Source organism: Homarus americanus, unplaced genomic scaffold (genome assembly GCF_018991925.1).
Source record: "Homarus americanus isolate GMGI-L3 unplaced genomic scaffold, GMGI_Hamer_2.0 scaffold14072, whole genome shotgun sequence".
NCBI lineage: Eukaryota > Metazoa > Arthropoda > Malacostraca > Decapoda > Nephropidae > Homarus > Homarus americanus.
This window is the reverse complement of record NW_024754528.1, coordinates 741,604-764,254: the sequence shown is the minus strand read 5'-3', so window position 1 is coordinate 764,254 and position 22,651 is coordinate 741,604. Positions and strand designations below refer to the sequence as shown.

The 22,651-nt window shown below is 37.2% G+C and overlaps 1 protein-coding gene across 1 annotated transcript in view; it reads left to right on the top strand.

The window, feature by feature from the left end:
• The window catches only part of LOC121855849 (protein madd-4-like), a gene marked incomplete at its 5' end in the record, with an annotated part of 54,589 nt that overhangs the window by 6,800 nt on the left and 25,138 nt on the right, over positions 1 to 22,651 (top strand). The window contains 7 exon segments of the mRNA XM_042351016.1: positions 4,247 to 4,399; positions 4,968 to 5,209; positions 6,694 to 6,980; positions 7,408 to 7,570; positions 9,815 to 9,892; positions 17,980 to 18,282; positions 20,464 to 20,623. Coding sequence (XP_042206950.1) covers positions 4,247 to 4,399; positions 4,968 to 5,209; positions 6,694 to 6,980; positions 7,408 to 7,570; positions 9,815 to 9,892; positions 17,980 to 18,282; positions 20,464 to 20,623 — 1,386 coding nt within the window.

Sequence of the window (22,651 nt, the reverse complement as noted above, 5' to 3'; positions counted from 1 at the left end):
GAACGTGAGTCATTTTGTACGTGTTACCGTAGTAGATCAAGAGTGGATACAATAATTCAGTAAACTCTCTTAAAATCATTACCATGTGAACGGTATCCTTTGTTGCCTTGTGTTTACATGTTTTGATCAACCAAAGTGTTAGCCACTGTCTGCTGTGTGATTGTGTGTCTTAATGAGAATTTATGTTGTAAATGATTACTCAAGGTATATATACAGTATAAAACATATAGGTACTGTACCAGATTTGTATACATACATGCAAATGGTAAACATTTTTAATGTGGGTATTTTCTGTTTCTGTGACCGTTCACTCACGTGTATGGCTTAGATTGTCACCATAAACTAAAAGTTCTGTCCTGTAAATTAATTTTATTGTTATAGTGTCAGTTTGTGTATGTCCGGCCATACATCTTCAAGATACAGTATACTGTAGACCAGTCTTTAGTGTCCCTCAGCTGTGACCTGTGGAAAGTGATTAGAGGTTTAACTGTCATAGACTCTCTTGGATGTTGTCTTTGTCATGTAACAAGTAACTGTGACAAAACATGATTCTGTGTATACAGTGCAGTATATGTGTGTGTGTCATTTACTGTAATTTTTTTTTTTATGTTTTAATTATAAATTTACCCACTTAATGCTTGAACTGTGTCTTCCTGATGGGTGACGGAGAAGCCAAAGAGAACAAGTTGTAATAAAAAATCTGTTGATATGTTGGGGCCAAAATCAATATCACAATACATTTTACAACAAAACATAACTAGCACAAAAGAGAAGAAGAATCACATACTTGCTATTTGTCCAGTTTTATTCAAGTATACTGTATTGTGCCTTTTCTCTGTTGGCAAGAAGTTGATCCTTCCTTCATTTATTATCATTTAGGATTAAACTGATTCGCTTTGGTCACCCGAGGGGTCAAATGTTCTCTCTGTTGTTGACAATTCTTTTACTGCAACATTGGTATTCATAGTAACCCTTTTGACCACCTATCTTAGTGGATGATTATTGCCACCCATTATTGAATTGACTGACTCACTGCCACCCACTGATAGATGGACTGACTTATTGCCACCCACTGATAGATGGCCTGACTCACTGCCACCCACTGATAGATGGACTGACTCACTGCCACCCACTGATAGATGGACTGACTCACTGATAGACGGACTGACTCACTGCCACCCACTAACTGACTCACCCTCTCGATCCCTGCCTTGGTAGTCAACGGATAATTTCACTCTATCCCACCTTTATCAGTTTTCTTAATTATTTTCTTATCTGTCATCTTCTCATGCTTTCTCTTTGGGTTGGTCACTTTGTGTCCTTTCTTATAACTTTCTATGGATAACTTTCTCCTTTATTAATAATTTTTAACTTTACAGATAACCTTATGCTTTACTGATGACTTTCCACCTTACTTCCAACTTTGAACTTTTCTGATAACTCAACTTTACTGATAAACTAACTCAGTTACTGGTAGTTTTGCTTTACTGATAATTTTCTTCTGTACTAATAATTTATTACATGTACTATACTGTACTAAGGATAACTTTAAACTTTACTGGTTTAACTTCTTACTTTACTGATAAGTTTCTGATTTACACATAACTAAGTTCTTTATTGATAACTTTGTAACTTATTGTTCTCAGGTTTTTTATTAATTAAGCTACAGTACAGTACAGTACAGTACTTATTTTTGTGTTCCTGGCAATGATGTTCAGATGATGACTTTTTAAAACCAAGAGCATATATAAATAATTTTTTTAATTGCTCACAAATAGAAAAATATGAATTGTTCATTTATTTTGAGAGAAGAAAAAATTTAAACTATGAAAATAAAACTTACTTAATTTCAGCTATTGGGTTTTCTTCTATGCTTGTTATTGTGATTTGTTAGTGATACAGTATACTGTACATATACCTAATATAAAGAGCAGCTTGTTATTGTTGTAGTTTGTTTAAATTTTGGTCTCTATACAGTACATCTCGCCTGGATTTTTTGGCTTCACTCATGACGTTTTTGTCTCAAAGTATCGTGCCGACGTGGGGATGCTTAATTTGAGTTAGCAACTTTCTAACGATTTTTCAGAGTAAATTTAGGATTCTTTGGCTATTTACAAATTTAAGTTGGCAGCCACCATTATCTTCACTTCCTGAGCCTGCAGTGTCAGTCAACATCATTGTGTGTCATCAATCAGCCAGTGTCAGCCTCCATGTTTTATGTTACTTGTAATGAAACTGTAAGAGTCACAGCAGCCACATATCTGTGAGTCAGCTAGGTGATTGCCTGAACTGTGTCATGTTGCCCAGATGATGGTTTGAGTGTGGAAGAAGTTATACAGTATTTTTTTTTTAATATACTGTACTGTATGTGCTATTGTATTTTATGATATGCTATGAATCAATTTTATTGTTTATCATAGCAATAAATATGGCAGCTCATCCCCATTGTGCGATGATACTCGCTGATTTAGGAGGATTTGTTATTTTTATTATAATTTTATTTTGGTGCCGGTTAGTTGAAACTGCCGCTTACATGGGTATTGGAGAACCAGGATTTTACTGTATTATACAAACTGTTTATATGGTTTGGTAATGTAGCCATTTGCCTAACTTTGGTAGAAGGTTCAGTTTGCAAAAACACATTTAACCATCTAAAACTGACAGATAATAAGACCTGCGCTTCCTTCAGGTTGAGACCATACTTGGGGAGGGATAGGGCACAGTTCATATCCTTCATTCCTCCCACCCAAATTATTATTTTTTTTTGGTAGGGGGATAAATACTAAAGGATAAAAAAAATGTCAACACACAAAATAGGACTTATGTTTATTTATAAATTATTTTAAAAATTTGGGCCCACATTGGACATCTATGGGACCAGATGCCTTGTTATAATGTTCACTTGTGTGTTTCCAACAGTAAACTCCTGCCATTATCAACTTTTCACCGTTGTATCATGATACCCCAGTCTATATACTGTTTACACATTCAGTAACACAACCAACAAGTATCATTGTTTTGATCATTTTATGACAAAAAATACAAATAATTTAGTGCATCATAAAAGAAAGAGAAAAACTTACTTGAAAAAGAAAAGGGAAATGCCTCCTTCCCTCTCACCATTGCCTGGGCAGCCATACTGTGCATGCAGATGCTCTCTCTGATGTAGGAATATGTCCATTACCAGCCAACATACTGTATACTGGGTGTATATATATATATATATATATATATATATATATATATATATATATATATATATATATATATATATATATATATATATATATATATATATATATATATATATATATATATATATACACATACATACATATATATATATATATTATACTCTGTAACTTCACCACCTATCAGCATACTAGGTGTTCAGGTAGTTAGTCTGTGCTTTGTTTTGACCTTTATTGTCCAGTGTTAGTACAGGAAGAATCCAGAGTACCCAGAAACCTGTGATGTTTGATAGGTTCACACTGTTACTGTAGGAAGCATTTTAAGTTGGTTCTCTCTGTTGATGCCTTTGTTGATGCTCTCCTTCATCCTACTTCTGACAGACAACCCACTGATGACCCACAGTCCTAAGTGAGGGATTGAGGTATGACTTCCTCTTTTATGACTAAGGAGAAGAACAAAGTGACCCCCCCATCTTTTATATGATACTGTATTGTAAATTGGCAAGAGTATTGACTTCCTTTCATGGATGAAGGTGGTTTAGAACATGAGTTTACTTGAGGGGTTGGTTGGACTCATAGCCTGAGGCCTCATTAGCCATGAGACAACCACCAAACCAATTGGGATCAAAGCATAGAATAAGTCCTGATTAAACTAATTTAGGTGTGCACAGCATAAACAGCCTATATTTATGTTGCTAAACACATCAAAATCTTTGGCACAAAACAGTATCTGGTAGGCAGCTTGGGAATGTTTTAAGTGGTATTGATTTTGTAAGTCACCAACTTCTTCCCTTTGATCTTGAAGTAGAATTTCATACTTAAGTCCTTCATTTTTTTCTTACATAAGGTTTGAGTGTTGATGTTGGCTATCTAAAGCAAGAATGGATGATGGTATACATTTAAGAGATAATAGTCTATGGATATCATTTGTACCGTAAGTTGCCAAGTACAGTAGCATAATAACCATAGGTATATATTGGTCATTAATTTGTGGTTATTTCTGAGCCCTGGTTTATATTTGTGAAAATTTTTCTAATTCCATATTTCTGCTTCAGCAAACAAATCAGAGGCCAACCTTACTCTTGATGTAAAGCCGTTGCCTTCAAGTTACCCATCTTCAGAGGAGTTTCATCACACATCTGGCAACTCGGCTAATGAAGTCAGTCTCCATTCCCCTCACGATGCCACCGGTACAATTAATGGCTATGGTGATTGTCACTTTTATTTTGTTTGCTACAGTACAATAATTCATCATATTATACACATAAAATGTTATTTAAGAATAGGATATACATAGTGCAAGTTTGATATAATCTCTAAATAAACTTTATAGATTTAATAAGTGAATAGAACAGCAAATGGCATCCATTCATGCCTCAGATATCAATGCCTTTTGAGATACTGTAATCTCTCCTGATTTATGCCCAAGAATTAACCAAACCATTTAATAGTACAGTAATTGTTTATATACTCTACAACCAGACAAGTACTATGGGTGTTTATTAGCTTAATGTATAAAACTGCAGGAATAATAAGTCCTCATTCACCCAGGAGGTCACTGAGGGTCTGTACCCCATGTTCTTCAGCTGTGTTATTGATGAGAAACCCAGTGTTACAGTTATGAATCTGTTCTTGTCTCTTGTAAGAAATATCATGGTCAGGCTAAACCCTCCCAGTATTAATTGTTTTGGAGCACCCATGACATGGTGCACAAATTATAATTGATAATCAATTAAAGTTGTCAAATAATTGTACCTGTGCACTTTTCTTCGATAGACTGGATACCTAATAAATCCAGCAAGGTTCGAAACAATGGAAAACGTCGTCGGAAGGGGCGACGTAGGAACAAATCCCCAAAGAGCAAGGGTCGTGGAGGTCGCCGCCGTAAAGGTAACTGGGGTAATGATTGGCTGAAAAATGGTAACAAGACATCATGGACTTTGGAGACAACACTTAGACCTGTACTACCCTTCCCTACCAGCCCAGGCTCTGATACACTGGGAGAAGGACCTTTCAAGGTAAAGAATTGTTTTGCAGTTTTACCAAGTGAAAAAGCTGGACAATAGAAAAATAGTTGAGTTTATTTCCATGTTAGACACACACTAACTTGCAGAATTCAGAAACAGATATTTTTTGTAATGTTGCTAAAATTCAGTCACTAGAATGTTTTGATTTTGCATGTGTTACTGGTACCTTATATTAAGTGCTGGAGATGATGTACAGCATAACATGGTGATAGATAGATGGAAAAAATATACTTACAGGTATTTTAAAACTTTTATGATAGTGCTGATTTCTGGTAATAGATGGCGATGTTAACCCTTATATGACATGGCAGTTTTTTATGTAAACTATTTGGCCTGACGGGGAAAGATGAGGGTTTTAAAAAAAATGGATAAAATTATAAAAAAAATATTATGAAAAGGACAAGTTTTTGCTCACTGAATACAATGGTGTAATCATATTTCTTGTCCACCTAACGAGAGCCATGATTAATGGGAGGAAAGATACTATATATGACCAGGTGGGAAGCAGTGGGGAACAAGGCACTGCTGCACACTACAACTTTGGACCCATTCATATTATTGATTAATTGTTACATTGACTTATGATCTGTTTCTTATGGTGTACAAATCATCATAGATAATATAACATCTTCAGTAGTACAGCAGAACAAAATACAATTTGACTTGAGAATAAAATGTCAACTGTATCAAAGGCTGTACCTCCCCTCTCATCCCCTCCTGCAATATTTTAGGCTGTTGGAAAGTTTTGAGAAGACAGAAATCATTTACCTATTCATGTTTTATGATGAGAAATAAAGTAAACCAAGGTATCAAGTTGAAAATAAATACTGTATATACATTATTTATTTATTTTCATTTTATAATAATGGAGAATGAGACTTGATAGGGCTAGGGTTTTGAGGAATGTGGATTTGAGTTATGACAATGGTGTTGGTACCTGCTCCAAACACAGGTGTCCTCAGATAGTCATATTTCTTCCAGTAATCATAAAGAACAGGCTTATAGGCATGGGACATCAACATGGAAAGGAGAAAAACAAACAAATTTTAATTCACGGTGGTGGTGTACTATAATTTTTCCGCGATGATTTTGCTGTCCAAATCATGGCCACCACTTCCCTCTTGTGCACCACCAACACCTCTTGCACATGTTGGTGATGCGCTCCCACCTGGTATACGTGCAACATGGAGGATCACTTCAAACTCATTTTCCCCATCACTTTTCTCCTAAAAGCCGCTCATCATTTATTTATTTTCGCCGTCATTTAAGGGTTAATGATATAACTGCTTACCTCACACTTATTAACTTTAAAACTTTCATGAGGGTTCTGATAATAGAAGGTGATATTAATAATACTCTATAGCTGCTTATTTAACACTTATTAATTTCAGGTAGACATTTTGTTGATCAGGTCTGGACACTAACTGCTTCAACAACTTTACTAACTAAAGTTTTCCTTCATAACCCCATCGTAGGCATCCAGCAAAAACATGCACACTGTAGAGGTGACTAGCAGTGAGGCCACTAACACCTTTGACCCTACATTTTGGCGCTCCAACACTCATACTCGTAAAACTGAGCAGGAATACGTCTATGGTACTGTGAAGCACACGGATTGGCCCTTCCATAGTGAGAAGGGTTACCATGCTGAAAGTGAATGGGATCAAGAAGGGGACCCGGTCTTTGGAACAACCAATCACCTTCCAGAAAAGGATATTGATGAAGAAAGGCAACATGTTTTTGGCACAATCACTCACCATAGGTCAGAGAACACATATTGTAATTTACTTATCCCGTTAAAATAGGTACATTGCCATAGTCTTAGATGTTGTTTTTCATCATATTTTGCAAACAGTAATGCAAATACGCTGAGGCTACTTGAACTTAACCTCACAACTTAAGTACTTTCACATATGTAGTTCATATATAACAATGTAATTCATCATCAGAGTAGCAAATATAGTTGAGTTTCATGGGGACAGTTGGCAAAATTACCCCAAATTTGTGTTTTTGAACCTTTTAATATTTTTTTAACATCATTTTGAATATTATAAATATACTGTACAGTACAGTAATGGCCTCCATCACCCTGAAACAATAAAATGGTCAGCGCACGTGTGAGTCATTCCATGGCTTGTAGTACCACAGTTAACTGCCTTCAGATGGAAACTTAATAGATTTTTCTGCAGTGATGGAAGCCGCATCACTAGTGAAGAAAGTCAGATTTACGGCACGATAAGTTACGGTCCACTACCAGACACAACAGACACCACAAATTATGGAGGAACTAGCTGGTCAGACCACACAAGTGTTACTGAAACCCACTTGCCTAGGAGGAACACAGCCTTTGAGGTGAGATGCAGGACAATTTAAATTGAAAAGAAAATTTAAGGTATGAGAGTTAGGGACCATCAGAGCCTCATTGGACAGGTGCATCTGTTTATCCCCAGTGGAGTGACTTTTATAGACTGATGAAGTACGTAGAATTTAAGGAATAGATTTATGTAATGCTACAATCACTTCCGCTTCTAAAATCCTTATGATCTAAATCTGATCGTGGGACCTTTGCCAGAACTTTATGTAATGGCCAGTCAGATTCATCACCAGACTCAACATTATAAGGATGCCACAAAAACAGATACATAGTTAGGAATCTGTGCCATAATTTATTATTACAGGTATAAAAAAAAGGAAATGTAGCTAAAAAAAAACATTAATTCCATTGAGCTTTTCTACTATTGTATAAATAATGGTGTACACAGGCTTGGCAGTTGTTTCAAAGCCAACCTTCCATCATCAGTTCTATACATAATATTCTAAATTTAGCCAAAGGTATTGCTTGGGGCAAAATAGTTTTCAGAAGATGAATTGTAAAATCTGTGATGAAAAAATTGTAAATACAGAACTGTACTTCAATGTAATTTTACATTTGCTTTGCACTCGAAGAATTTCCTCATAAAATGAGAAGTTATTGCTGATTGTTTTGCTCCCTGCATTGTCATGACATTCCTAACCTTTTTAAATTAACTTATAGGTTTATTAACAACATCCAAAGTGTGAAGAATTTCTCTTTACCCGCTTCCTTCCATCTAACAAGGTTGTATTTCACTCTTATAATCTAACTAATTGATGAATCATACTACAGTATACCTTTATGCTGTTGGTTATCCTAGGACATCCAGTCTTGCCTTGGGTAATGCCTTCTTCCCAAATAATATTCTTAACAATAAATTTGTTTCTGAATTCATTATCATTTTCATTTCAGCTCAACAATCCCATTCATCCATTAGCAGTTTTCTGAAGGATGGGTTACCCTGCTCTAATTTTAATAGAATTTACCTCGTCATTACCACAAATAAAGGTCTTGGTACAGTAGACCCTCGAAATTCCAGAGATTGATACTTTTTCTTTATTTTGTGGCACCATAAATAACTTTCAACCACATGCAACAGTCGCCACTTCACTTTAGGTCCTCTAAAGGCATAAGTCTTCTTGGTGTGCATCTTCTACCACTCCAAGTCCCAAGAAGTCTTGTAAGACTTTTCAATCAATTTAAAATTAAAGATGTTGGACAACTTGGGTGCCGAGGTTGTCTAGCAGTGGGTGAAATAAATATCTTAAGGAAGTTTTTTATCTATCTAGGGAGGCATCAGTCTCATCCTCTATATTTCCTATTGAAATGCAAGATTTATTTTCCTTACCTTATTTACCTAATGGCTACCCACTAGAGGCGGCCTTGCTGAGGGAAGGAGGCCAGTGGCCTGTGTAAGATCCCTCCATTGTTCTTGATAATTTTGTCAAGGGCTAATTTGAAGCCCAGTATTGTTTATGATTCCACAGCTTGGGGTGGTAGACCATTCCATAGGTCTGCAACCTTCTGTATGAAGAAGTATTTCCTGATGTTAGTTCTACATGCTAACTCGGCGAGCTTGTAGTTATGTCTCCTCGTGGCCTGGGTTCATGGTTCCGTCCCTCTCAGGATTTAAAATGTTTTATTGAGATTTGTCATATTGTGCTCTGAAGGGTTGTTAGTCCTAATGCTGTACTGTATAACAATTCGCAATTTTATGGAATTTCTCATTGCCACTTACAATACATCGAGGGTCTACTGTACGGTACATGCATAGTGCATTGAGCAATGCATAATATCACAGTTTCACTCTTGTGTTAAAGAAGGTGTTATTTAGAAAACAAGATTGAGTACAATACTTAAGATATCATAAGGTTTATTACTGTACTTAGTTGGCTGGTGTAGTAGTAGTGTTGGTCTTGATATTCATATGAAGTGTAGCATCTAACAGGAGTTTATATTTATTCACCTCAGCTGACAACCTTTTGATTATAGTTACTTTCTTTCATAATAAATGGTTATCAAGTTATATTTGTTTATTTATAAATCTATATACTGTACTGTAATTGTAGGTTTTTAAAAAAATTAGATACAGTATCTGATTTGAAAAGTTCCATTTCTTTTTAGGAATAAACATATATTATGGAAGTATTAATGACGGGTGGTTATACAGCCCATTAGGTAGACTGGTAGATAAATAAGTATAATGGGTTTAGGAGATTTATAATGAAAATGTTCTCTTATAGGAAAATGGCAACTCTCTTGAAGATGGCAGAGGAACAAAATCACTCTACTCACCAGATGGCAGTCATGCAGACACTGAGGTGAGACAACACACGATGTAATTGACCAACTAACATTTTTTGAACATGTTCTCCGGAATAGTTTAGAAACTGTAGATTTGAAGTTTCTTGATGACGTGCAACATTGCCTTCTATTTGGCTATTAAAATAACTTTATGGTCTTTGTGCTGTGTCCCACTTTTTGCTGTTGTTGCCATTTTTCCATTTTTTAATGAATTTCCAGGTCTAAAATGGAACTACTTGTGTACTAGTACAGTTATAAGTTTGGAGTGTTCAAAATCACCTACAGTGATAAACTATATGACAACAGGTTTTACCATGAAATAGATTTTGTATTCTTCTGATGATCCATTTTCTATTAATACAAATGTACTGAAAAGGACAACTTGTAAGAATATGTCTTGCATCATCTCGCAAAATGTTTCATATTTTGGCTGCTTTTGTTCCCCAAGGATGGTATTCACACATCTCTCGTACTCTTAATGTTTGTGATGAATTGGAATGTAAAAATGAATACTGTGCAGTCGAAACAAATTTTACCTTATATTTGATTAAGGAATTGTAAGGTTGTCCTGAACACTATTAGTACCTGTAGTTAGTTTTTCCAGTCCTGATGTCCCTCGAGAGTGAATTTATTGGACATTAGAAAATATTTTACTTGCAGCAGGCAAGGTGTGACTTAATACAAGTCTATAAACACCTCGGAGGACATTAGTCAGTTGAGTGGCCATACCTGGAGCTGGAGGATGACCGCCCCACTGGAGGTCACAGCTTAAGGTTGAAGAAACCCCAAGTTCAAAAACTGATCAGGTTAAATTTTTTTTGAGTGAGGGTCGTGAACTCTTGGAACAGTCTTCCAGAGACTGTTGTTTGTTGCGACGGCACCGAGTGTGAGCTCATTCAAGACCAGACTCGACCAACTCTGGTTCAGGTACAGATACAGCCTGAAACCAGTACATGATCAGTATTTGTTAACAGTGCGTAACCGACCTTCCAAGTGGCTAACAAGCCAATCAGCGATGAAGAGTATAAAATAAAGTGCAAGCAATTCACCCGCGTATATGAGTAGCGTATATGAGTAGATACACCGCGTAAAGTGGGAATAAAGCGAGGGTTCACTGTATATATGCTGGTAACCACAAGGAAAAAGAAAACACGAAGTTCCCAAGCGCTTTCGTGTAATTCACATCTTCAGGGGTGAGTACAGACTAAGGAGAAATACATAACAAGGCATATATATACAGTTGAGGAGGGTGAGACCAAGTCCACAATGGTCAGGTCACTCGGTAGTGACCCTACTAATCTTCAAAAGCACCGCAGCAGTCGGTAGTTGGGTCAGAGGGTAAGATGACCCAACCTTCTCACCTGGTTACAAATCTTCTTAATTACCAGGAGAGAAGGTTGGGTCAGCACTAGCTTCTTCACCACCAATGTTAATGTTGGTGATCTTGATCCTCTTCTTAAATCTCTGCAACCACCCAGGGGAAGCATTGAAGGGTTTGGGCTCTGCAATTCCCATCTTATGTGACACTGCAGCATACAGTTCACGTACGTACTCCTTAACTGAGCGCGTGTCCACCGCCATGTTCCGTCGCGCCTGACGAATCAAGTAGCTCTCAAGTAATTTCTCTGTCTTGAGAAGCACCTGGTTGTGGCAGTACTTGATCATAGAAGCACCTGTAGACTTTGTGATGTTCATGTGCTCCTTTATCTTGGCTGCATCCTTCTTAATTGTCCTGATCGTAGACTCGTAAACACCATGCTGGCGCGCGAGATCAACCTGTCTTGTGCCTTTCTCTAACTCTTGGATGATCTTGTATTTAATTTTGTAGCTTAAGGAACTTCATGTCTTCTTTGGCTTAGGGCGGCTGGGTCCAGGTAATGCAAGGTTTCTTTGTGGTGGTGGTGGTGGTCCGGTGGAGCCATTCTTATGGAACAATGGATACCGATATACACGGTGTAGCCGGGAGTGGTGTAACTGACGCGGGTAGGTCAAGGGGCTTGAACGCTCCCGCGGCGGGGCACGTCATAGTACATTAAACCAATCATAGCTAGCGGGGGAGGGAGGTAAGGATGCTTGGCCCAATCACAGTCCGATACGTCATATGACGTCACCGATAACACAACAAAGACATACACTGCGCAACCTACTCGCGCCGCTTACCCAACATGGAGGGATGGCGGGAGAGATGGCAGGAGGTTTGAATCCAAAAATGGCGCGGCGCGAGAGGACTGCCAGCTGCTCTCCGCGTAAAAGGGTACACACACCGCGTAAAGTGAGCATTCCGTGTTCGGCAGGGTACTGTGTAAACGTGGAAACGCGTAAAGTAAAACCGCGTAAAGTAAAACCGCGTAAAGCGGGGTTTTACTGTAAACGTCATATGTTTTGCACAAAAGATACAATTTTTGCTCTCCCTAATAAAATTCTTAAATTAGATCTAAAATTTTTATGTCTAATCCAAATTTTAGCTTGTTTATATTCAAATTAATTACTATCTTATAAGAATTCCATCAATGTAAATTATATTCTGGCCGGGTAATTTCTCTCTCCCTCCCTCCCCCTGCCTTCCCAGACAAAAAGTTTGGTGGTTTCGTTAGGGTTTAAAGTGTTTATCTTATATAATATCTCAGACTAAAGTTAGGAGAATATAATTTGCATTGCTGGAATCCTTGCAAGACATGCAATAATTTGAATATAAACGTCATATATTTTGCTCAAGAGATAAAAATTGTAGTACATTAGTGTGCAGTACTGTAGTACATTTATAATATAAAGTTTTTCAACTGTATTTTTGGGTATATTTACATAAATTTCTTCATTTATTTTCATCCATTTACATGCACACACCATACTAAAGAAACGTAAAAGAAATAAATGACCTTAGTGCAAAGCTGGAGTGTACATATACTAAATTAATTATGGTACTAAAATTTTTATGTCTAGTGCAAATTATAGCTTGCTTATATTCAAATTAATCACTATCTTTCAAGAATCCCAGCAATGTAAATTGTATTCACCCAGGTCATTTCACTGGCATTTTATAAGAGAGAAGCTTAGTCACTTAAGGACTGATAAATAAACACGCGTCAGACCTTGGGCGCCAACTGTCAACTGTACCACCTCACCTCCCGCTCCCCCCCCCCCTCCTCCCACGCTCCCTCCCTCCCCCACGCCTCCCTCCTCCTCCCTCCTCCCTCCCCCATCTGCCCAGCCAGAGTTTTAGGCTTACAGTTTTTATCTTATATAATATTACAGACTAAAGTTAGGAGAATATAATTTGCATTGCTGGAATCCTTGCAAGACAGCGAATAATTTGAATATAAACGTCATATATTTTGCACAAGAGATAAAAATTAATCACCTGTATCACATTACAGTATAGTGATTTAAGAGTAAGAGTGTATTTGTACGTATATACCCGGTAGTACTGTATTCCACATACACGTAAGTATTAATACAAAAATTTATTGCTGGGCACACAGGGATGGGGGGTTGGTTCCGAGGCAGAGGGCAGATTATTGGCCCTCACCTGTATCACTTGTATCTTTCATGGGTGATAGTAATGTAGTTGATGTACAGAGCCTATACTGTAGATGGATAGTAGTAGAATCTTACATACTGTACTGTAGATATATTTAGGCATACTGTTCTGTAGATATATTTAGACATACTGTACTGTAGCCTTATGGATGCCAGCCTTGTACAGTACTGTAGTTTTGTTGTTCTAGCATTTGATGTTATGGTTTTAAATTTTCTCCTTATTAACGCTTTTACTAAGAGGCAGAGTGAAGAAATTTCCAACCTTTCTCCATCTTGTGACAAAACATTCATCATCCAATGAACTATACTCTATGTTACATTATGTCATGGTACTTTCTTTTTCAATTTATATTTTTGAGTACATACTTGTAGTAATTCTTTTTTTTTTCTTTTTTTTTTTACTCAGTTACATGCATTCACCATCCTACTTACATAATGTGCTATCACTAGTTACCATGTGATCAAAACATAAAAGGAATAAACATTTCTTTGTGTTAGAATTAGTTCACTGATTGTGGGATATCAGCTGCTCTGAGCGTCTCCGTGTGCAGTGAAACATTTGACGAATATTTGGTCAAGCAGCAGCAAGAGGGTTAATGCTCATTTATTTTTATTTTTAGTATTATGTTGCTTTATATGCAAATGTTATTTATATAATATTTATAGGGCGTTGTTGGGATAAATGACTTGCCCTAGTTGTCCACTTCCATTAACAGTTCATCAAGTGTTTGTTATTTGTGTTTTTTGTGTAGCAGAATTTCAATCCTAATTGTAATAAGCTTTAAACTTAATTCAACAAATGATTTTTTTTATAAACCATTCAAGTGATGTGAGCTTACAACACTACTGATGTCCGGGTTAGTTTAAACTGTTCCAGGAATAAAGTGTTCAGTATGTGTTCTAAGCACCATTCCTCTTCTGCCAGTGGTTCTCAGTGGTGTTGTTTACTTGCTTTAGAGGCCATAATAATACACCAGGATGGGATTTCCAACTTAAAGAAGTCTGACCTAGAGAGGTTGGAAATCGAGAGCATTTTCTGAAAAGTCTTGAATAAACATGAAAACTATTTTGAGGGGACCTGACCTGGCTCAGTGTCAGGTGGGGGGGGGGATTAGTGGTCTCATATTTCTGGCCTTCTGATGGAATGTCAGGTCACTCTTTCTTGGCCAGGGGATTAGTGGGTCTCATGACCTGAAGATGTCTTGAATAAACACAAAACCTAAAATATTTTTAGGGAGAGTGTGATAAGTATAAGTATAAATGAGCAAAGTTGTATCCCTTCAACATTACATTACATAACATATTAAAATATGGAGTAAGAAAGCAGAAAGGTGTGGGTGATTAGAGAGATGGAGTGGAAAGGAGTGGTAACAAGCACCAGTGTTGCCAAGTGATAAGCTCCTCAACAGCTGATCTTTTAATTCACCTCCATGCAGTCACACAACAAGACCCTCACTGGATGCTTGTTGTCTTAATTCCCTTGTGTGTGCGTGTGTAATAATAATAATTAATGGTTTATTGAAAAAATTCTGCAGCCCAAAGGCTGAAAATATACATTAGACAAAAATGACTTATTACATACAAAGACATGGGGTGGGTGGGTCATTTAACAAAAGCTTTCATTACTGAAAGAAGAAGGAACATGAATTGAACAAACAAATTATTATAGTTTACAGCTGATGGTCCTGGCTGATCTCTTGCCATACTGTGTGAGGTCACATAGGCCACATGGTGCAGTAACTCGTCCATAGGTGTTGAGATGAAGGACCTCACATGGTCATGGAGGCGCCGGGTGGTGTGGTGTTCACGTGGTGTAGTAACTCGTCCGTAGGTGTTGACATGAAGGACCTCACGTTGTCATGGAGACACCCTGTGGTGTAGCATGGTGTCACAGTACCTCACTCTGTTCGGTGATGTTGTGTTATCTCGTAGTCAGATGCATAGCCGGCCGGCCCTCTGTTGTTCCCATGGTGGACTGATTAGCACCTCATGGTCAGGTGGTGGTGGTCAGTTCCCAGGGGTGCTTATCTCACTGGTGGGTCACGGCGCTCACTGGTACTGTCTGGTGCTGAATTCACTTGCTTAAACACTGTTCATCACTGTTCAACACTGATCCCACTTCTTTCCGAAACGAAATTGTCACTTTTGATTATGTAGATATCCCGGTGGTGAGGATGGGTTGGGGAGAGGGACCTGGGGAATGGGGCCTAACATGGCCAAGGGAGGCAGCTGTGCAGCAGCGCCTGAATAGGTCTTGACCCTCCAGTGGTCAAGGATGTAGTGTGTGTGTGTGTGTGTGTGTGCTCAAATGTACTAAGTTAATTACTCTCGCCATCCCATTCCCACCTCTTTGTCTTCAGTTGCATCATGGGTATTGTCGGGGTAACACCTGCCTCTCATGTTTGTCAATTTAGTGCCTTAAACCTCTCTCATACTCATTCATAATGCCAAAACACAAGCCAACCTTTACTCATTTACATGCACACTGTCCTAAGAGTAAAGCTGTACTGCACATGTACTCAAATGTACTAAATAATTACAAAAATTTTATGTCTAGTGCAAACTATAGCATGTTTATAATCATTTTACAGTAATCAGTATCTTACAAGAATCCCAGCAATGTTAATTATATTCAATGAAGTCAATTCATTGACATTTTATAAGAGAAAAACTTAGTCACTCTAAAGGACTGATAGATAAATATGCAATAGACCTTCGGGATCAACTGTCAAATACATCACCTCACCGGTAGTTTAGACTCAAGGAAAACATCCCCAGCACCCAGAAATATTCTGGGGAAGTGGGCTAGTGTCTGTGTGTGCAAGATGTCTAGTTTAAACACTCGGAAACTTTTCTCAGTAACCGGAAAACATTCCGGTGAAAAGGAATTTTTCCAGGTTTGAGAAAGTCGTCTGGTTAGCTGGAAATCTCTCACCCCCGGAAGTGCTCTGCACCAATTGTTCCGGCTAACGGGGATATCACTGTAGTACCGTATATACTTATGCACTCTAAATACATGTGATTTAAAAACTAAGCTACACATGGTTGATTGATGAACAATTTGATAATTATGATCCATTCAACAAGCCCAGAAAACTGTGAGGGGCAACTTTTTCGGAGTGAGAGCTGTGAACTCTTGGAACAATCTACCAGAAAGTGTTGTGGCGGCACCGAGTTTGAGCTCTTTCAAGACAAGGATTGACCAACACTGGAGCGGGTTCAGGTACATACAGAAGCTGGTACATGCCCAGTACTTGCCAACAGTGCGTGACAGAGACGTGACCGATCGCCCAAGCGGCTAACGAGCTGATCAGTGGTGAAGATGATAAAAGTTCGCATATTAACCACATTTTTTCCCTGTATTAGTTCTACAGAGTTCCAAGTTGTATTTTAAAATATTTGTACAATATTATCATGCTGCAACGAGACATACTTTATAACAGTCATTATACTGCCACTAACTTCATCATTGTCATTATTATTATACCGTATTCAATAAATTAACAAATTCAATTGAACAAATACCAAGACTTTCTAGAAAAAAAATGACAACACTGCTTTTCTGTTTACTATATACAGGGAATAAGTACATTATAAAAATGCATGCTGCCAAAAATTAACATAGTAAAATTTCAGGATTGATTTTTGCTTCAATTGGGCCAGCACTAAAGAGTTGATGGGAGATCTTAGGGTGAACAGTACCTTGTGTGTGTGTTATAGTGCGTTTATTCTCTTTGGGTCCAAACACAAGTAATCTTTATTTGGTAAAGGGAGAACTCAATCAGTATTGTACCTCGTTTATTCCCAGTAACTTGATGGCTAGACCTTTGTTGACTTTCAGGAGTGTTAGTATATTGACAGTAAACTATTGTTTGGTTTATCTTATGAGTTAACAGGAAACCTCATGGGATTTCCACTTCGTATAAAACTTTATAGACTAACTGATTAATCCTTATCAGAACATTCACTGTAGGCTTTATTTTTTAATTGTACAATACCTCTACATACTTTTATTTTATGTTAAACTAATTTGTTTTATTTTTAATATGTAGTTCATACTATTCAGGAGGAATAAGGCCAGGGACCTTTTGCATATTTTTTATTTTGGTGTGTTTACCTCGTTTGAATTTGATGTACGTTCATGGCCCTGAACACTGGACGCACAATTTATATTTTGATAAAAAGCCATGGATTTATTTTCTACCAATAACTTTTCATAAATTTTTATTTCCTGTTGAAGCAACTTTCATTACATTGCTTAATGTGAGAACTTGTATTCATTTATTTTCATGAACTCTCACCATTTTTCTTATATGAAAAATGAAGGATATGATACTGAGTCAATTTGTTTAAATATTTGTTATATAAAATTTTATTAAATGGTTATTCTGGAAGCTATGGTAATAAAAGAAAATTGTAATGATGTGCTTTGATGATACAGGTATTAAGAAATAAATTATATTAGTGATATTTTATCTAAGTGATGTGCCAATACATAGTACCCTGACCAGAGTACATCTTTATTCCTTTTCTCCCATCTCAATGCATGGTTCCTTTCCCCCCCCAGCACCGCCACCCTTCATTCCCTACATTAGGTCAGCGCATGGGGTCATGGCCAGATCACAGTGAGACTCGGAATTCAGGTCATAGCACAGGCCGATGGCCAAGTCACGGTGCCACTGATTCCATTTGGGATTCTTGGACATACTCCTTGGACCAGCATCACCATAAGCACCAGCAGTACGACCCCCCTGGCATCCCCCATTCGCACGCTGATGCCTCCCCTTCCCTGCCCCCTGCACCTCCCAACACCAGCTCTGGAGGCTCTCGCTCTGTACCATACTTCCAGAAGCTGCTTTCCGACCTGGAGGTGAGGCGCTGGAAGAACTGTGAGGGAGTCAGATATAATGTTTATATCACTGCTCGGTTCTAGAATATAACTCTTGGGATTTTAATCCATAACGCTCCATGTCTTCCTTGTTTATAACAGTTCTTAAATGATATTCAGCACATATTGCAACTATAACTGAAATAACAATGCCCTCTTTGCTTTTAACATGGTTAACAGTTGGTATGAGATGACACTCAGTCGAGTTGGATTCTAGAATGTGGCTGCTAGTGTTATAGCAAGCTGGTCACTCATACAGGAGAGTGCAACATAGCGTGTCAACAGTTGTCTCCAGTCTGCAGCACCTGAAGCTTGCGCCTATTTTATTTACCTGCAGGAGCATTGTATGTGTAATGTACAGCTATATTAGACTGGAATTACACCACTATATTAATGTGCATGTTAAAAAAAATTCTGGGTTTCTTCAATTTGTTCATTACAGCATTCTGCATGCAGGTAATTTTTTATAAAAAAATCAGTGGTTTGTTGCCTCTTGCAATATCAGGTTTAACAATTGCATGCTACTGAACACACACTTAAGCTTAACATAGTGCTACTGGTTATTAAGTCATACTTAAATTATGTGCAAATTCAAAAAGGTTTAGCCATTGTATTTAACAATGGTTTCTGTTTTGGGGGTTGCTTTAAACCATTTGTTTATATTATATTGTATATGGTATCAGTAACTCATTAATGTACAGTTTTCTCCAGTATGTAAAGTTTACCATTAACACTGTTGGTGAGTAATAAAGAAGGGATCATTGATCTAGGTAAACAAAATATTGTCATTTTGAAGAATATTCTTGATACAGCTCGTAAACTTCTAACATTTACATTGTTATGTACTGTGTGATGACATGAGCCTATGGCATGTATTACAGTACAATATGTTGTTCCTTTACTTATGTTTGGTTTTGTTAGAATGCTGTACTTCTGGACATACTCTATGATTATCCTGGAGATTTTAGGGCCTGCTATTAAACCAATATGATGAAACATGAACAAGTTTATACAGGTAGAGAAACAAATATTTTAATCATACAAGTGTATACATACATACAGACCACTGTGTATACATACAGACCACTGTGTATACATACAGACCACCAGTAGCGAAGATCCCTCCACACTTAAGTCACTTGAAGACATCGTGTGTTGTTATACAGTATTTTATAAATATTGTATCCAAGAAACCTTGAATGTGAAAGATATCTTGTTTATTGGTCAATATACCATAAAATAGATTATACTGTACTGTACTACAAGAGTTTTAGCCAAGGTGTACAAACACAACCTCATCATTTGTCCTGTTAAAGCAAATATAACAACAGACATTCTCCAATATGTTCATCTTTAAATTCATTTTCTTTATTAATAATCGTTATAAAGAAACTCATTATTTATTTTTATGTCTTTGCTCAAAATTTGGATCTAATTAAAGAATAAATTCAAGATAGACTATATTTTTGCTGACAATAATGTTTCTTTAAGTGCAGAATATTAGTGTGTGTATTGAAGGTCAGTCATTACTAGTGTAGACTAGCACTCAATGTTGCATAGCATGGCTAACATTGCTGACTAAGTGTCATCTGTCTTTTTAGTGAAATTATTATTTGGGTGACCATTCTATGATTTATCTGGTACTGTATAGTATTATAGCTGTGAATTAGCTGTTTAATTTGGGGTTAGTAATCCATCTGTGCAAGTTAATGTGTTTTAAATTAGCACTTTCTAAAGTGTAGGAAGCTTTCAGTCTATAGGCAGAACAGGTTTATGTCACACTTGAATGAACCTTCTATGTAAATTAATGTTTTTATATATGAAAGGATGTCAAGGAAGATGACATTGATTACACTATGCAGATATGTTTTTTAATTACTTTCATATTGAGCTTTAACTCTGATAACTTAAAACCTTGTACAGAAAATAACAACAATTAGTCTTTGTAAATTCCAGCTGGATAACAATTAATTTAATTATTGGTAGGAATAATTACAAAGGGTAAAGGCTAAGAATGACTGCTCAGGAAATTAGAAGTTGAAGAACCATAATACTGTAGAGAGAATAATATAGGTACTTTTGGATGTTGAATCATGAATGATGGTGTATTAGCAAGCTGGGCAAGGACAGTGGCACCTTATGAGTTCACTAATGGGGACACAGAGCTTCTTACCGGCTTCCCTGCAGAGAACGATTAGCTCGAGGGGAGGACGCCACGCTGCCTCACCAAGAGATGAATTTGGAGGAATGATCTCACACGACCTTGTGCGTGATGCAACCACAACTGAGCATCCGCTCGGAACACCTGAAATACTTGGGAAAGGTAATGAAACACTTGAGTTTTATTCTTTTATGCTGATACAAACACTCTTGAATACCCCTGGTATTTAAGTGTATCTTTATAGCATACTTAAGGTATAATGATTAAATGATTGTCTTAGAGCAGTGGATATATACTGTATTGACATTCTTTTTTTATTAGGAAATTTTCAATGAAATTTTGCAACAATAGTTTTTTCTTGATATATTTCAATGATCCCCATACATGTGAGGGTTTGGTAAAAAGTTGAAGGGGAGCATCATGTGAAAAAGATTAGGAGCCACTGTTTTAGATAAACCTCACATTTTGATAGACAGTAGATCCATTTGCATCAATAATTAATTTATGGAAATGTTTAGTGTGAATTGTACTTCACCCAACAATGGTTGTTCTTCATCCCCTTCACATGGCAGCTCATAATACCAGTACAGTAAACTCTTGCTTAATTGCACTCAGTAAGGAAACTTGGTCCCAATTTTGCAAATATCCATTTTCTCTTGAGAATATTTCTCTGGGCAGGAAATTATAAGATTTACAGCCATATTCAGTGGACCTTTTCACATCCATGTTACATTAGACAAGAAAATTAAATACGATAATTAAACAAAATAAATTAACATTTAAAATCATAGAAATTACTTGAGAAAACCCGATTATAACTTGGCTGAGGCTGAGGAGTGCGTACCTTAACTTATTTATCTAATGGCTACCCAATAGAGGTGGCCATGCCTAGGGAAGAAGGCGACCTTGAAGTTATGTTCCCTCGTGGTGATGGTGCATGACGTCACAAAGAAATTACCTGGATTCACGTTTTATGTCACCTGTCAGGATTTTGAAAGTTGCAGTGAGGTCTGCCATACTGTGCCCTGTCTGAAGGGTGTTTTTTTGTCCAAGGCCCACCGTGTAATTGGATAGTTGAGGTGAGATAGTTCTGGAATCATCTTGATCGTTCTGTGTTGCACCTTTTCTAGGATGTTAGGTCCTTTGGGAGGCAGGATTTTCATGCCTGTATATAGTAATCCAGAGTGGGATGTATGTGAGATTTGTACAGTTGAAGGACTTATCTCTATACAGGAATACCCTGATTATTGCAAATGATGCGCTCCTTTAAGTCATTGCGATTAATGAAACTGTGAATATCTGGCAATTTTCCCCATAAGAATTAATGTAAATAGGGGGGGTGGAGGGGGGGGGGGTTTCACTCCCAGCCGGCAACTTTCATCACAAATTTTTTTATATACGTATACTCTTTAAATTATCCAAGGCTATTGGGGACCGGGGTCGTGTATATACTGTATTGCAGGTATCCCTCGTTTAGTGATCTTCAACTTGCTGGGAAAAATTCAGGAGGGAAGATGCCACAACTGGGGATTCTGTGCTTGAAGTGTGCATCATTACAATACAGTACTGTAATGTGGCTTAAAAATAAAGAAAAGACTGTACAGTATTTTAAAGTACAGTAATAATAAAGTAAATAATACAGTAATAAATAAATGTAACACATACATTGCGAGGTGAGCTGATAATATATAGATGATATTCCAAAAGTGTAATAGACACAATGAAGTAAAAACCCACATAGGAGAAATAAAAGACTAAATCCTGGAGCTGGTACACTAGGATTTTATTCATCCAACTAACAGAATAAAGCAAAAGAGAAAGACATAGAATAAAGGAATCGGGTCACATGACCTGTCCCCTGAGTTGAGGTAGAGAGGGGATTAGGGATAATGTTCTTGATGGCAGTATTCACTCACCACCAACAACACTAACCACTCTTTATGTTCATATTATTCATTAATGGCATAAAACATCCTATATTATTCATACATGATTAGAAAAAACACAAATAATACCAAATTAACTCTTTACTGTTTACCGCACAGCATGAAGCCCGGAGTTAGTCCTCTTGTAAGGGAGGTCAGTTGGTAGCTAGGGAGTCAGTGTTGCCGTCCGCACAAAGATTTACATGTTGTGTACAGTATTTGTAAATGGGATATGATTTTCACCCAAAAAATATATATTTATTTA